Consider the following 14,945-nt stretch of genomic DNA (forward strand, 5'->3'; position numbering starts at 1 on the left):
TTCTAGGAGTGGAACTAAATAATTCTGGTTATAAAGGAGAGACTATAGGTATTCCCCTGTACTCAGTGTCGGACTGGCCCACCGGGATACCAGGAAAAGTCCCGGTGGGCCCAGGTATCAGTGGCCCCTCCTGCTTCAAAACATTTGGCCTATTTCATGGCCATTCCCTATTTCTATGAGAACAAAGAGGCTAAATAGATGGAATAATAGATTATAGTATGTAAAGAAAAGAGACTAGGAGAATAGAGGTTGAGTGAGGAGAGGAAGAATAATAGTACTGAGAGTGGCCCCTGCTTTAAATTTTCTTGGTGGGCCCCTGGTCTAAGGCTTTTGCGTGGGCCCCTGGTGTCCCAGTCCGACACTGCCTGTACTAAGCACAATTCAGCAGGAACAGTCCCTAAGTTTGCTCATAGTCTGTACAGAGAGATCCCATAAAACTATGGCAGCATAGGTATTCCCTGTACTAAGCACAATTCAGCAGGAACAGTCCCCTAAGTTTGCTCATAGTCTGTACAGAGAGATCCCATAAAACTATGGCAGCATAGGTATTCCCAGTACTAAGCACAATTCAGCAGGAACAGTCCCCTAAGTTTACTCATAGTCTGTACAGAGAGATCCTATAAAACTATAGCAGCATAGGTATTCCTCTGTACTAAGCACAATTCAGCAGGAACAGTCCCCTAAGTTTACTCATAGTCTGTACAGAGAGATCCCATAAAACTATGGCAGCATAGGTATTCCCAGTACTAAGCACAATTCAGCAGGAACAGTCCCCTAAGTTTACTCATAGTCTGTACAGAGAGATCCTATAAAACTATGGCAGCATAGGTATTCCTCTGTACTAAGCACAATTCAGCAGGAACAGTCCCCTAAGTTTGCTCATAGTCTGTACAGAGATATCCCATAAAACTATGGCAGTATAGGTATTCCCTGTACTAAGCACAATTCAGCAGGAACAGCCCCTAAGTTTGCTCATAGTCTGTACAGAGAGATCCCATAAAACTATGGCAGCTTAGGTATTCCCCTGTACTAAGCACAATTCAGCAGGAACAGTCCCTAAGTTTGCTCATAGTCTGTACAGAGAGATCACATAAAACTATGGCAGCATAGGCATTCCCCTGTACTAAGCACAATTCAGCAGGAACAGCCCCTAAGTTTACTCATAGTCTGTACAGAGAGATCCCATAAAACTATGGCAGCATAGGTATTCCCTGTACTAAGCACAATTCAGCAGGAACAGTCCCTAAGTTTGCTCATAGTCTGTACAGAGAGATCACATAAAACTATGGCAGCATAGGCATTCCCCTGTACTAAGCACAATTCAGCAGGAACAGTCCCTAAGTTTGCTCATAGTCTGTACAGAGAGATCCCATAAAACTATGGCAGCATAGGTATTCCCCTGTACTAAGCACAATTCAGCAGGAACAGTCCCCTAAGTTTGCTCATAGTCTGTACAGAGAGATCCCATAAAACTATGGCAGCATAGGTATTCCTCTGTACTAAGCACAATTCAGCAGGAACAGCCCCTAAGTTTACTCATAGTCTGTACAGAGAGATCCTATAAAACTATAGCAGCATAGGTATTCCTCTGTACTAAGCACAATTCAGCAGGAACAGTCCCCTAAGTTTACTCATAGTCTGCACAGAGAGATCCCATAAAACTATGGCAGCATAGGTATTCCCAGTACTAAGCACAATTCAGCAGGAACAGTCCCCTAAGTTTACTCATAGTCTGTACAGAGAGATCCTATAAAACTATGGCAGCATAGGTATTCCTCTGTACTAAGCACAATTCAGCAGGAACAGTCCCCTAAGTTTGCTCATAGTCTGTACAGAGATATCCCATAAAACTATGGCAGTATAGGTATTCCCCTGTACTAAGCACAATTCAGCAGGAACAGCCCCTAAGTTTACTCATAGTCTGTACAGAGAGATCCCATAAAACTATGGCAGCATAGGTATTCCCTGTACTAAGCACAATTCAGCAGGAACAGTCCCTAAGTTTGCTCATAGTCTGTACAGAGAGATCCCATAAAACTATGGCAGCATAGGTATTCCCCTGTACTAAGCACAATTCAGCAGGAACAGTCCCCTAAGTTTGCTCATAGTCTGTACAGAGAGATCCCATAAAACTATGGCAGCATAGGTATTCCTCTGTACTAAGCACAATTCAGCAGGAACAGCCCCTAAGTTTACTCATAGTCTGTACAGAGAGATCCCATAAAACTATGGCACATAGGTATTCCCTGTACTAAGCACAATTCATGTATCAGAGGGGAATATGAACATTATAACTCACAAGGTTCTCAGATATCCCAGAAGTCAGGATGGTAGTGACAGTGATGTTGATGAAGCTGCTGGAGTAAGGGTGGTCGTATGGCACAGGCTGGACTTTCAGTAACACGGTGGCATTGTATTCTTTGGCCAGAACCAGCAGTTCACTGAGCTTACACACAGACTGGTTTTCAGCTTTGGTGGCATCGGATTGAGAAAGAGAACTCACTGTCCAGAAAGGATCAGCCTAAAGGAACAAACAAAAATAAAGTCAGAACAAGTTTCCAAGATCCTCCCACACCTGTATTAAAAGGTTCCCATAAATAAATCTCAGTCCTCATCCTGGATATTGTTATAAAGTTTGTTCCTTCCGTCCTGAGCAATAGAACCGAGCAGAGAGACGTCAGGAGATGCTTCTTGTATTAGTAACTTTTGCGGGGGGGGGGGGGCATGATATTAGTAATGTAACAAATAAAAAAATACGTTTGTGTCTTACCTACAATATCACCATCAGTTTTATTCTGCCGTTAAGGTACAGAAGGAATACGAAGATTCCAAGGAGCCGGAATAGAAAAGCTTTGATATTACACCTCTATATGTAACATGCAACTGGGCACTCCAGCAGCGTTCCCTAGCAACAAGGGCTTCTTGTTTTGCTTTTTGAAAGGAACGGCACAATACCAGCCGGACCCAGACACTGGGCTCATTATCTCAAGCTTTGGCAACTTGCACAGAAGGGCTATCGACTTGTACAACACTAATAACAGATTGAGGGGCACTTGTCCTTCACATTCAGAGAGGTATTGTGTTACTTCCAAGGTCTCACTGCACCGGAGCTGAGAAACACTGAGCCAAGGCCAGACTCCAGGTAACCAGATTTAACCCCTTCTTACCCACCTCTCAACTGCAAACAGTTCTATAACATTATATAATGAAATGTGCACCTCCAGTGTTATCTGTGCCAGGGCATCAAACATATTCATAAAATAGAGAAAGTACAGAGAAGAGCAACTGAGCTGCTAAAGGGAATGGAAGGGATCAGTTATGGTGAAAGACAAGTTGGGATTGTTACACTGGAGAAGAGACAGTTAAGGGGGATATGATCACTATATATAAATATATAAGGGGATATGATCACTATATATAAATATATAAGGGGGATATGATCACTATATATAAATATATAAGGGGGATATGATCACTATATATAAATATATAAGGGGGATATGATCACTATATATAAATATATAAGGGGGATATGATCACTATATATAAATATATAAGGGGGATATGATCACTATATATAAATATATAAGAGGATATGATCACTATATATAAATATAAAAGGGGGATACGATCACTATATATAAATATATAAGGGGATACGATCACTATATATAAATATATAAGGGGGATACGATCACTATATATAAATATATAAGGGGGATACGATCACTATATATAAATATATAAGGGGGATACGATCACTATATATATATATATATATATATATATATATATATATATATATATATATATATATATATATATATATATATATATATATATATATAGGGGATATGATCACTATATATAAATATATAAGGGGGATATGATCACTATATATAAATATTTAAGGGGGATATGATCACTATATATAAATATTTAAGGGGGATATGATCACTATATATAAATATATAAGGGATATGATCACTATATATATATATATATAAGGGGGATATGATCACTATATATAAATATATAAGGGGATATGATCACTATATATAAATATATAAGGGGATATGATCACTATATATATATATATATATATATATATATATATATATATATATATATATATATATATATATATATATATATATGGGGATATGATCACTATATATAAATATATAAGGTGACCATGCAATGAACTCTCAGATGATGTTATATTTATTAAAGGACACAGTCTATAAGGAAGTTATGGGGCCGCAGTGCTGGTTAATAAATAGCAGTGCCTGTGAATCTATATATTCCTGACAAATTAGCACCAATATGGTGAGCGTGGGATACTGGTGTGAAGCAGCAGGAGATGGAACATATGATCCTAAGAACAGATTGAAAGGCAGAATTTAAGGACCTGGTACTAAAATAAACTGAAGCCTTGCTGCTCAGTCTGAGCCTATTTACACTTCTATAAATTCTGCATAAAGGAACCAAGTTGCTGTGGATTAAATGAGACAAGAGGGATCTACACATTTAATAGGAAATTCAGTGGTTTTGTTTCCTTTTGACTTATTCTCTCTCCCATTATCATCGTTAAATCAACCCCAGACCTCTGCACTGCCTCCTGGATTTATACACCTTTCAGCTAGTGATGGGCGATTTTCTCCCGCTTTGCTTAAGACTTTTGCGAATTTCCTGGGAAATTCCCGAAAAATCTGCAAAACTCGAATTTTGATGCCTGCGTCAATTCTCGTCATTTTTGACGCTGGCGCTAGAATTAGCCATTCTATAACAGGCTAAAAGTTAACTTAAAAACTATAAAAAAAATAAATCATGAAGACCAATGGAAAAGTTGCTTAAAATTAGCCATTCTATAACATACTAAAAGTTAACTTAGAGGTGAACCACCTTAAATGAGTAATGGTTTCCAGCCTGCAGAGCCCTATCTCTTGGGACTATCTCCCAATTTCCCCTGGTTTTTGGGATAGTACAGAAAGTGGGTGCTTTCCTAACAGACCTGGGTGTGCCTGTACATAACAGGGCACGGAGCATGGCCTTGGAAGGCATACCTGAAATGGCCCAGAAATGTCAGAGGAAATTTGGGGTTTGTGATTAGCTTACCTACAAATTCAGAGGTTTGTGATTAGCTTACCTACAAATACAGAGGTTTCTGATTGTCTTACCTACAAATTCAGAGGTTTGTGATTGGATTACCTACAAATACAGAGGTTTGCGATTGGTTTACCTACAAATACAGAGGTTTCTGATTGGCTTACCTACAAATACAGAGGTTTTTGGTTGGATTACCTACAAATACAGAGGTTTGTGATTGGCTTAGCTACAAATACAGAGGTTTGTGATTGGCTTACCTACAAATACAGAGGTTTGTGATTGGCTTACCTACAAATACAGAGGTTTGTGATTGGCTTACCTACAAATACAGAGGTTTGTGATTGGATTACCTACAAATACAGAGGTTTGTGATTGGATTACCTACAAATACAGAGGTTTGTGATTGGCTTACCTACAAATACAGAGGTTTGTGATTGGCTTACCAACAAATACAGAGGTTAAGACATGACTTTCAGCCAAGTCCCTAGACACCCAACCAAGTCAATTACAAGCAACACCTACAGGTTCCAAGAACAACATCAAAACAAACCTTCACAAACCAGTCTCCGGCATTGAGCCTCTCAAGGTCCGTCCAGTTGATCATGGAAGAATGTAGAAAGGAGAGTTCCGGAAAGACGCGGTCGATGTTGGTGGTCCTTCTCAGCGTGCTGTCATGCATGAGGAACGGGACTCCATCATAGCTGCGAACAGAATGGAAATATAAATGAATGGCATATGCCAACCTCTCAGCTCCTGTCCATGGATTAGGGACACTTCTAAAACCGTTTCTACATAAGGTGTAAAATGCCAAGTGCCCAACAAATCAGAGGAACTGTTTGGACTATAATGAGCAGCTTGGACAATTTGAATTAAGAGATTGGGAGGGTCCTAAGTTTTTCTGGCCACCTAGAGCAAAAACAGATAGAGCTCTTGCTACACTTACTACAGGAGCAGCTTGTTAAACAAGCCTTGAAGAACTTGGATAGAACTTTGAAGAACTTACCTTATTGTGACATCAGCCTCAAGACCATAAGCCTGGTGATCCAAAGCCCTTTGGAAAGACATGAGCGTGTTTTCTGGAGCAAGCTGGAGACAGAACATGGGGAGGAAAAAAAGGCAAAATATGTCATATGATATAACTGATTCTACTGGGTTTCTCTCTATCATTTTAGAGAAGCTGAGGAGATACATTTGTTGAAGGCGCAGGAGCCAACTACAACCTTCCAGCTTCCCGCCAACAGCTGAAGGGCTACAGATGGGGACTTCCTGATGGATATTCTGGAAAAATCTAATAAGTATATGTCTTTTTGGACTCTATGCAGCCTTTTTCATGGGCACCCATGGGGTGCTTTGGATCACTCTACACTCAATTAACATTCCTATCAACATATTTCAATCAACTTTAAAAAGGAAAGTATCAACTTCTATGGGGTTTTTTTCTGTACAGGTATGGGATCCGTTATCTGGAAACCTGTTACCCAGAAAGTCCCAAAGACAGAAAGGCCATATTTATAAAAATGATTTCCTTTTTCTCTGTAATAATAAAACAGTAGCTTGTACTTGATCCCAACTAAGATATAATTAATCCTTATTGGAGGCAAAACCAGTCTATTGGGTTTATTTCATGTTTATATGATTTTTGTGGACTTATAGTTATATAATTACATAGTTAAATCGGGTTGAAATAAGTCCATCAAGTCCAACCCCTCCAAATGAAAACCCAGCCCCATACACACACCCCTCCCTACTGTCACATAAATGATATATACCCATATCTATACTAACTATAGAGTTTAGTATCACAATAGCCTTTGTATTATGTCTGTCCAAGAAATCATCCAAGCCACTCTTAAAAGCATTAACAGAATGAAGACCAAAATTACGGAAAACCCCAGGTCCCGAAAATTTTGGATAACCGGTCAGATACCTGTTGATCAGAAATGTTAAGGTGTTGAAGGTGCCCACACCTGCCTTGGGCAATAAAGTAAGAAAGTGGAGGGTTATGAGAGATTTCACATTTCCTGCAGCACCGGAACAAAACACGAGATCCAATAATGAGACGCTGAACGGCAACAGATGGTTGTGCTCAAAGCCGCCTACTTACAGTCTGACTGATATCTGAATTGTGCACAACTTAGGCTGGCCATAGATGTTGAGATTTTTAAAAGATCAGATCCTCATCGTGAGACCACAGTTTTCTCAGAACGATCGTACGAATTGTCCATCAACTAAAAAGACCAATTTGCCAGGAAAACAAAGGGGAGCGGCCTGCTTGGCCCTGCAAACATAGATACATTGTACTGGGACCGACAAAGATTTTTTAACCTGGCTGAACGATGTCAGCCGAAAAATCGTAAAATGTACGATCGTTCGAATCCCACTAACCGCACGATAATTTCGAAGGATTGGTCTGACTTCCCTAAAATCGGTCGTTCAGCAAGAAGAATCGCCGCGTCTATGGGGAGCTTTACTCAGGATTTCTCCCAAAGCTCAGCAGCTCTCTCCCTCTCTCACTGTCCCTTATCTACAAATATATTATTCCCTAAATGGATACATTTTTAGAGATTTTTTAGCTGATTAATCAGAGTTCCAAAGTATACTGATAAGGTGGTTTTAAAGGAGAAGGAAAAGCAGTTTATTGCCAATAGATTAGCCACATTCGTACAAGCTATAACACTATATTTATTCTGCAGAATGCTTTACCATACCTGTGCAAACAGCTCTAGAAACTCTCTCTGATTGTTTAGGATAGCAGCTGCCATATTAGCTTGGTGTGACATCACTTCCTGCCTGAGTGTCTCCCTGCTCACTCATAGCTCTGGGCTCAGATTACAGCAGAGAAGGGGGGGGGGGAGAGGAGCAAACTGAGCATGCTCAAGCCCAAGCCCTGGAGGTTTAAGCTGAAAACAGGAAGTCTGATACAGAAGCCCATGAGTACACAATAGAAGGAAAGAAATGTGCTGTTTCTTTTGACAGAGGACTCAGAGCAGCATTACTTTGAGGGTCTACTGGTGTATTTATATAGACCTTTCTGATAAAGCTTACTTACTTTTAGTGTTTACTTCTCCTTTAACTTAAAAGTAACCTTTAAAGAAGAGGACACAATATTAAGTGATATCCCTACTGGCACCCCAACTCCTCCTGCAGGAAAAATCTGCCCATTAGCAATAAATATGCTTCTGAGTACAAGGAGGGGACACACAGAACCAACCTTCCTATCTGAGCTCAGCTATTCATCACAGAACCTGATAGTAAAGGACAAGTAGCAAGAGAACAATCCTAAGACTCTCACACATCAGCAGCCATAACCACTATTATCTGACTCAGTGAAGAAACAGAAGTCGAGCCTTTAGCCTGTGCTTACAGAGAGCAAATAGACCTTCACTTTTAAAATGTCACTTTCAGTCTGTCTAATAGAAGAGATGAATGTCCTTCGCCAGCTTTTATGAAAGTGTTAGTGACCCTTCTGCCAGTAGGTGGGTATTTATTTGTTCCCAAGTGATATCCACCCACCCCCCAAATCATCTTCCATAGGGAAGCGAGCCACTGCCCAGTGTCAGGTGAATAATATACAATTCTCTAGTGTGTATAAGGCGACACCTTACAGATCTATGTGCTTCAGTAATGGCGCTAAACACAACAGTAGCGCAGCACAAATCACACAACCAGCTGAACCCATTTCCCGAATCGCCACAATTTGTTTTCAGGGACTAAATGGATGTATTTTCCCCAGGCAAAGTGTGTTTTCTAGCTCAGTCCTACAACCACTAGGCATTGCCGCACCCAGGCCCGGACTGACAATCTGTGGGTTCTGGCAAATGCCAGAGGGGCTGCTATAAGGTTCCATAGAAAGTCAGTATTTAGTGGGCTGCTGGGGACTGTTTGGGCCTCTATTTGGGCTTATTGGGCCTCTGTGTCCCTGAAATGCCAGGGCCTATTTTAATTCTCAGTCCGGACCTGGCCGCACCCCATCTTTTATTTATGGTTGTGATGCTGTGGAACTGCACAATGACTTGTCATTATATCCGGCAACAGAAAATCGTGGGTATTGAATGCTTGCGGAGTTAACTAAATGCTCCATTAGCATACAGGGTTTTAACTCCATCATTTATGGAACGTTGCTGTCACAATATAAAGTCTTTACTTATACTAGAAATGTGTAATAAACTAAAAGGACTTACGGAGGGGGAGGACTATATTCTGGCACCCAAGTGACTGTATCCACTGCCTTTGTATAGGGGCCTGTCCTGTTTTATGGCATGGTTCCGACATATACAATACACCCAGAGTAAAGATATGACTATTTATCTGAAATGCACATTCAGTGCTGCCTGGAGATACCCCTGGCTGGTTTAATTATGAGATAAGCAATGGATTGTGGGTAAACAACCACCGAATCACTTTATTGATGACGACACTATTAAAGGAGGCTCAATATCCCATTGGCAAATAGCTCAAGCCACTGTGTTTCACAATCATTACAAAACCCACGTGTGTGTGTGAGTGTGAGTGGGTTGGTCTATAGGGCCCATATGATATTGTACTACAGACAGAAGATACGGCCATTGCCAGGGGCTGGGGTGTTGCTATTTAAGGAGAGCCAAACGGAGAAGAACAATAGCTAAACATAGTGAGGCCATATGGAAAGCCAGCAGGACACTTGGTTGTACTGGAGATTTAGCAGCAGAAAGCTCTCATTGTATAAATTCATAAATATATTAATGATGTTGATACTTATTACCATTCCTAGTGGTAGAGAAATCAGAGGCCGATCACTGCTAAAGTTCTCAAGGCCCCGCAGGTCACAGACTGAACGGAGTCTCACTAATATTCATTCATCTGTGTTGGAATTGGGCAACCAGAAAGTGTCATTTATAACAGTAGCCAATGACTGTGACAGACGTCAAAGATGGGACATAGGCTGCATATCGGCACCAGACTCCGTCGTTCCGCCAATGGACCCAACAAACTGATTCATAGGGAATTATCCAACTGCAACAGACTTACCATCTAAAAAAGGCGCATTATACATAAGGCAAAGTCCCCTATAATATTTACAAAAATGGCTCAAAAGAGTCCCTTGTGTTCTTTTGTTTACATATAAAGTCCCCTATAAGTCACATGACTGATGACACCTGGGAAACTGTCAAAATGTCTAGCCCCACATCAAATTTCAAAATGAAATATAAAAAATGGATTTCAATGGAGGAGTCTGCAGGAGCAACACTAATAATTGATGCATTTTGTAAAAAAAAAAAAAACATGCTTTCCTGCAACAGCATTCCTATAAATGAACGTCTAGGAGAATCCATGGAAGGAAAGAATACAAGGCATCACCGTAGGCTTATTCAACACCCAGGGCCGAATTTTTCTGACTATTTTAACGAACAAGTCCAACCAAACTAGAATCCACGATTGGACCTTATTTATTATTAAAAAAAAATCATGCTTGAATCAGATCGAGGACAAATTCGAAAAAATCGAGAGAAAATCCAAATCGTATGATTTTTTTCCGGATGTTTCCAGCACAGACCACATAAACTTCCAAACAGGATAGGGACTTCTATACAACCTCGGCAGGAATTTAGAATTCAGACTTTTCAATTCTCGTGGTATAATAAGTCTGGAAAAATTTTAGGTTTTTTTCCACTAAAAATTCAGATTTTATAGTTAAAAAAAACGTCAAGTTTTCCGAGTTTTTGGCATTCAGACTTTTATAAATAACCCCCCAATGTCAGGCTGCAGCAGGAAAAGCAAGAACATGACCGACACACAATAACGTATCATACAATGTAACCATTTTCATAGCCTGCAGCTGAGCCAATGACATCACAGAAAAGGTGGAACATACTTTTTGCCTATTGTTTTTATTAAGAAATATCTATGCTTTTGTTATTTCTGGCACTAAACAAGAATATAAAGTTGTTTCACTTTTACTTCCTGCCATTTCTATTTCCAAAGAACTCCAAAGGAGCTGATAAAACTCATAACCAGTCCACTGAGAAGCCCCTGATAATAAGCTGCTTAGAGAGGTTTGGTTTGTTTATAGTTAGGAAGCTCGGAACAAATGGCCCTGTTTATAAAGGAAGGGGAGGTGAGTTCAGTGAACATAGAGCAATGTTCAATGGTCAATTTTGACGCCACAGTTAAAGTAAATGGACGACCTAATAGTGTCTGACGCACGTCCATATATATTTGACGCCGGCAAATTTTCGCGGGAGTTTTGCAAACTTCTTAGCTGGCAACGGAAATTCGATGCAATTCGCGCAAATTTATTCGCCCATCACTAGTGCTGTGTAGTTTTCAGCTAGTCACAAAACTAGGCCCCCATTAATTAGGGCCTCATGAGGCCCCTATATCATATCTCTTGCTGCGTGGATCGTGTCGAACTTTTTTGACCACGCCCGTTTTTGTGGCCACACCCCCGAATTGCCGTGTTCATTTTACAAAACTTGGCAGGTTCTGAAAGTTTGAACATTTTTGTGTTTTTTTTAGGGATGCACCGAATCCACTATTTTGGATTCGGCTGAACCCCCGAATCCTTCGCGAAAGATTCGGCCGAACCGAATCCGAATTTGCATATGAAAATTAGGGATGGGAAGGGGAAAATATTTTTTATTCCTTGTTTTGTGACAAAAAGTCACGTGATTTCCATATTCCATATTTGTATATGCAAATTAGGATTCGGTTCGGCCAGGAAGAAGAATCCTGCTGAAAAAGGCAGAATCCTGGCCAAATCCCAAACGGAATCCTGGATTCGGTGCATCCCTAGTTTTTTTTTATGTGTTATTACACATTGAATTGCAATTTAAGCTGCAAGTCACAGATTCCACAAGAGACCTGCTTATCTTAAATTGTTACAATTGTATCTTTGCTTATCTTAAATTGTTACAATTGTATCTTTGCTTATCTTATAATGTTACAATTATTTCTTTGCTTATCTTAAATTGTTCAGTAAAAAACCTGGGACTGTGGGCTGAGCTGTCAAAATCGGGACTGTCCTGCTTAACAGTGAGGTACCCCTATACCTCCTGGGCCCCCTGCAGCCGCAGGGTCTGCTCCTCTGTAGTTCTGCCCCTGCTCAGACCTCTGACTCATTCTGGGGGAGACTGAACTGGGATCACATGACCAGAAGAAAGAGCATGAGCTCAGAAGAAACTGCCTTGAACGTAAAATTCAAGTTAAACCATTTTTTTTTCAAAATCAATATTCCTAGTTGAATTTATACCCAGCAACAACACGGACGAATGACTTATTTAATTATAGATAAGCGGGACGAGATGTGTTGCACTTAGTTAATTACACGCTGTGCCTCTTATCAATATTTCATTTCCCACCAGTGATGAACTTCCCTTCTTTCCCCTCAGCTCCTTCCCATGAATCTCTCCTTAAAATGTCACCAAAGCGTAAATATAACCCCCCCCCCCGCTGAAATCAGTGCACCTATTAACCCATTCACTGCTGAGGGAAATCACACCTCCATGTAGACTTGAAAATCAGCATCAGCAGCCAAAGAGTTAAAGGGGAACTAACATGAAAATTTAAATTTAATATCATCTTCATCATACTGAAATAAGAAACTTTCTAAATACAATTAAATATTCTGTATTGTTTCTGAAATAATCAAGTTTATATTCACTATTCCTCTCTCAGCATCTGTTTCTCTTCATTCTCTCTTCATGCAGCAGTTGGGTGTCAGATATTCACTGACAGTTAGATCCAATATATCTTATAGGGGGCTCCTTTCCTAGCAGATGAATTAGAGCTCACTCAAATAACTGATTCCAGTACAAACAAAATCTAACAAAATAACTGCCTTTTGCACAAATTCTGCATGTAGAGAGACATGATGTCTGGTGACTTTAATAGAGTGAGCTCTAACACATCTTGAAAAGTTTCTTAGAAATAGCCATTCAATAACAGGCTCAAAGTTTACTTTAAAGCTATAAAGAACAAATAATGAAGACCAATGGAAAAATTGCTTATAATTGGCCATTGAAGACTAGAGGAAAATTTGCTTAGAATTATTTTCATTATTCATTTCTTCATTATTTATTTTTTATAGTTTTTAAGTTAACTTTTAGTCTGTTCTAGAATGGCCAATTCTGAGCAACTTTTCCATTGGTCTTCATTTTTTATAGTTTTTGGAATTATTTGCCTTCTTCTTCTGACTCTTTCCAGCTTTTAAATAGGGTCCACTGACCCCAAATAAAAATAAAAAAACAAATGCTCTGTAAGGCTACAAATGTATTGTCATTGATACTTTTTATTTCTCATCTTTCTATTCAGGCCTCTCCTATTCATATTCCAGTCTCTTATTTAAATCAGTGCATGGTTGTTAGGGGAATTTGGACCTTAGCAACCAGATGACTGAAATTGCAAACTGGAGAGTTATTGAATTAAAAGCTAAATAACTTAAAAACCACAAATAATAAAAACAAATTGTCTAAGAATATCACCCTCTACATCCTACTAACAGTTAATTTAAAGGTGAACAACCACTTATTAGATCTGTGGGAGACAGAGGGCTACATTGTTTCAAAAGTCAGAACCTGTCTATGAGTCTAAAATGATGCCCCTTCAAACTGTCAGACGGACCCTGGACCCAGTTCTACAAACATTTCTTGTGATTTCTCACTTTTCCAAGTGCTCCAGCAAACACACAACATAATGACTGATTTAACCAATAACATTTGAGCTGAGCAGGGCAGTAGGGAAGGAATATTATACAGATAATAAAGCTCCACATGGAGAACTTATCTTATAACGTGGGAATGCAGGACAGGGTGCATTGGGCAGGGAGAGAAGATTAATCTGCAGACCCAGGAGGATTCTATTAAAATCAGAGCACATTTCTGATTTTAAAGGGGAAGTTAAGTACATTGGCATTTTAACAGACAGACAGATAGCAGAGTGGGGCTAACTTAATAAAACAAGGATTCAACCAACAGTAGGCTGATCAAAGCCAAATGCAGGCTCTGGACTTAAACTTCCGTTAAGCAAGTAAATCGAGGATAACAATAAAAAATAAATACAATTGCTCTCACCATTGGAGCCCCTCCATGGCCAATTATTCGCGGCTTCATCCCCAGATCTTTCTTGTCCATAAGACACGGCGAGGAGATAGTGAGCGGAACCAGATAAAGTGCAAGTACCACAGCTAAGTATGCGATGATTATAAACATCTGAAAAACTGGGTATAAGAAAACTTTGTATAAGAAAACTGCCATTATACTATAAACGTCCCTGCTGAATTGTGCTTAGTACAGGGAAATCCTATGCTGCCATAGTTTTATGGGATCTCTCTGTACAGACTATGAGCAAACTTAGGGACTGTTCCTGCTGAATTGTGCTTAGTACAGGGAATACCTATGCTGCCATAGTTTTATGGGATCTCTCTGTACAGACTATGAGCAAACTTAGGGGGCTGTTCCTGCTGAATTGTGCTTAGTACAGGGGAATACCTATGCTGCCATAGTTTTATGGGATCTCTCTGTACAGACTATGAGCAAATTTAGGGGCTGTTCCTGCTGAATTGTGCTTAGTACAGGGAATACCTATGCTGCCATAGTTTTATGGGATCTCTCTGTACAGACTATGAGCAAACTTAGGGGCTGTTCCTGCTGAATTGTGCTTAGTACAGGGGAATACCTATGCTGCCATAGTTTTATGGGATCTCTCTGTACAGACTATGAGCAAACTTAGGGGCTGTTCCTGCTGAATTGTGCTTAGTACAGAGGAATACCTATGCTGTCATAGTTTTATGGGATCTCTCTGTACAGACTATGAGCAAACTTAGGGGGCTGTTCCTGCTGAATTGTGCTTAGTACAGGGAA

General features: G+C 39.9%; 1 protein-coding gene across 2 annotated transcripts in view; it reads right to left on the reverse strand.

Annotated features, from left to right (window-relative positions):
• Positions 1 to 14,945, reverse strand: part of gdpd5.L (glycerophosphodiester phosphodiesterase domain containing 5 L homeolog) — a 133,207-nt gene that overhangs the window by 22,611 nt on the left and 95,651 nt on the right. For both annotated transcript variants that reach the window (XM_041582829.1, XM_041582828.1), the window contains exons 8-11: positions 14,157 to 14,302; positions 6,113 to 6,195; positions 5,660 to 5,810; positions 2,300 to 2,521 (exon numbers count right to left, since the gene is read on the reverse strand). In XM_041582829.1, coding sequence (XP_041438763.1) covers positions 2,300 to 2,521; positions 5,660 to 5,810; positions 6,113 to 6,195; positions 14,157 to 14,302 — 602 coding nt within the window. The remainder of the gene's footprint in view (positions 1 to 2,299; positions 2,522 to 5,659; positions 5,811 to 6,112; positions 6,196 to 14,156; positions 14,303 to 14,945) is intronic.

This window comes from Xenopus laevis, chromosome 2L (genome assembly GCF_017654675.1).
Source record: "Xenopus laevis strain J_2021 chromosome 2L, Xenopus_laevis_v10.1, whole genome shotgun sequence".
In the NCBI taxonomy this organism is placed as follows: domain Eukaryota; kingdom Metazoa; phylum Chordata; class Amphibia; order Anura; family Pipidae; genus Xenopus; species Xenopus laevis.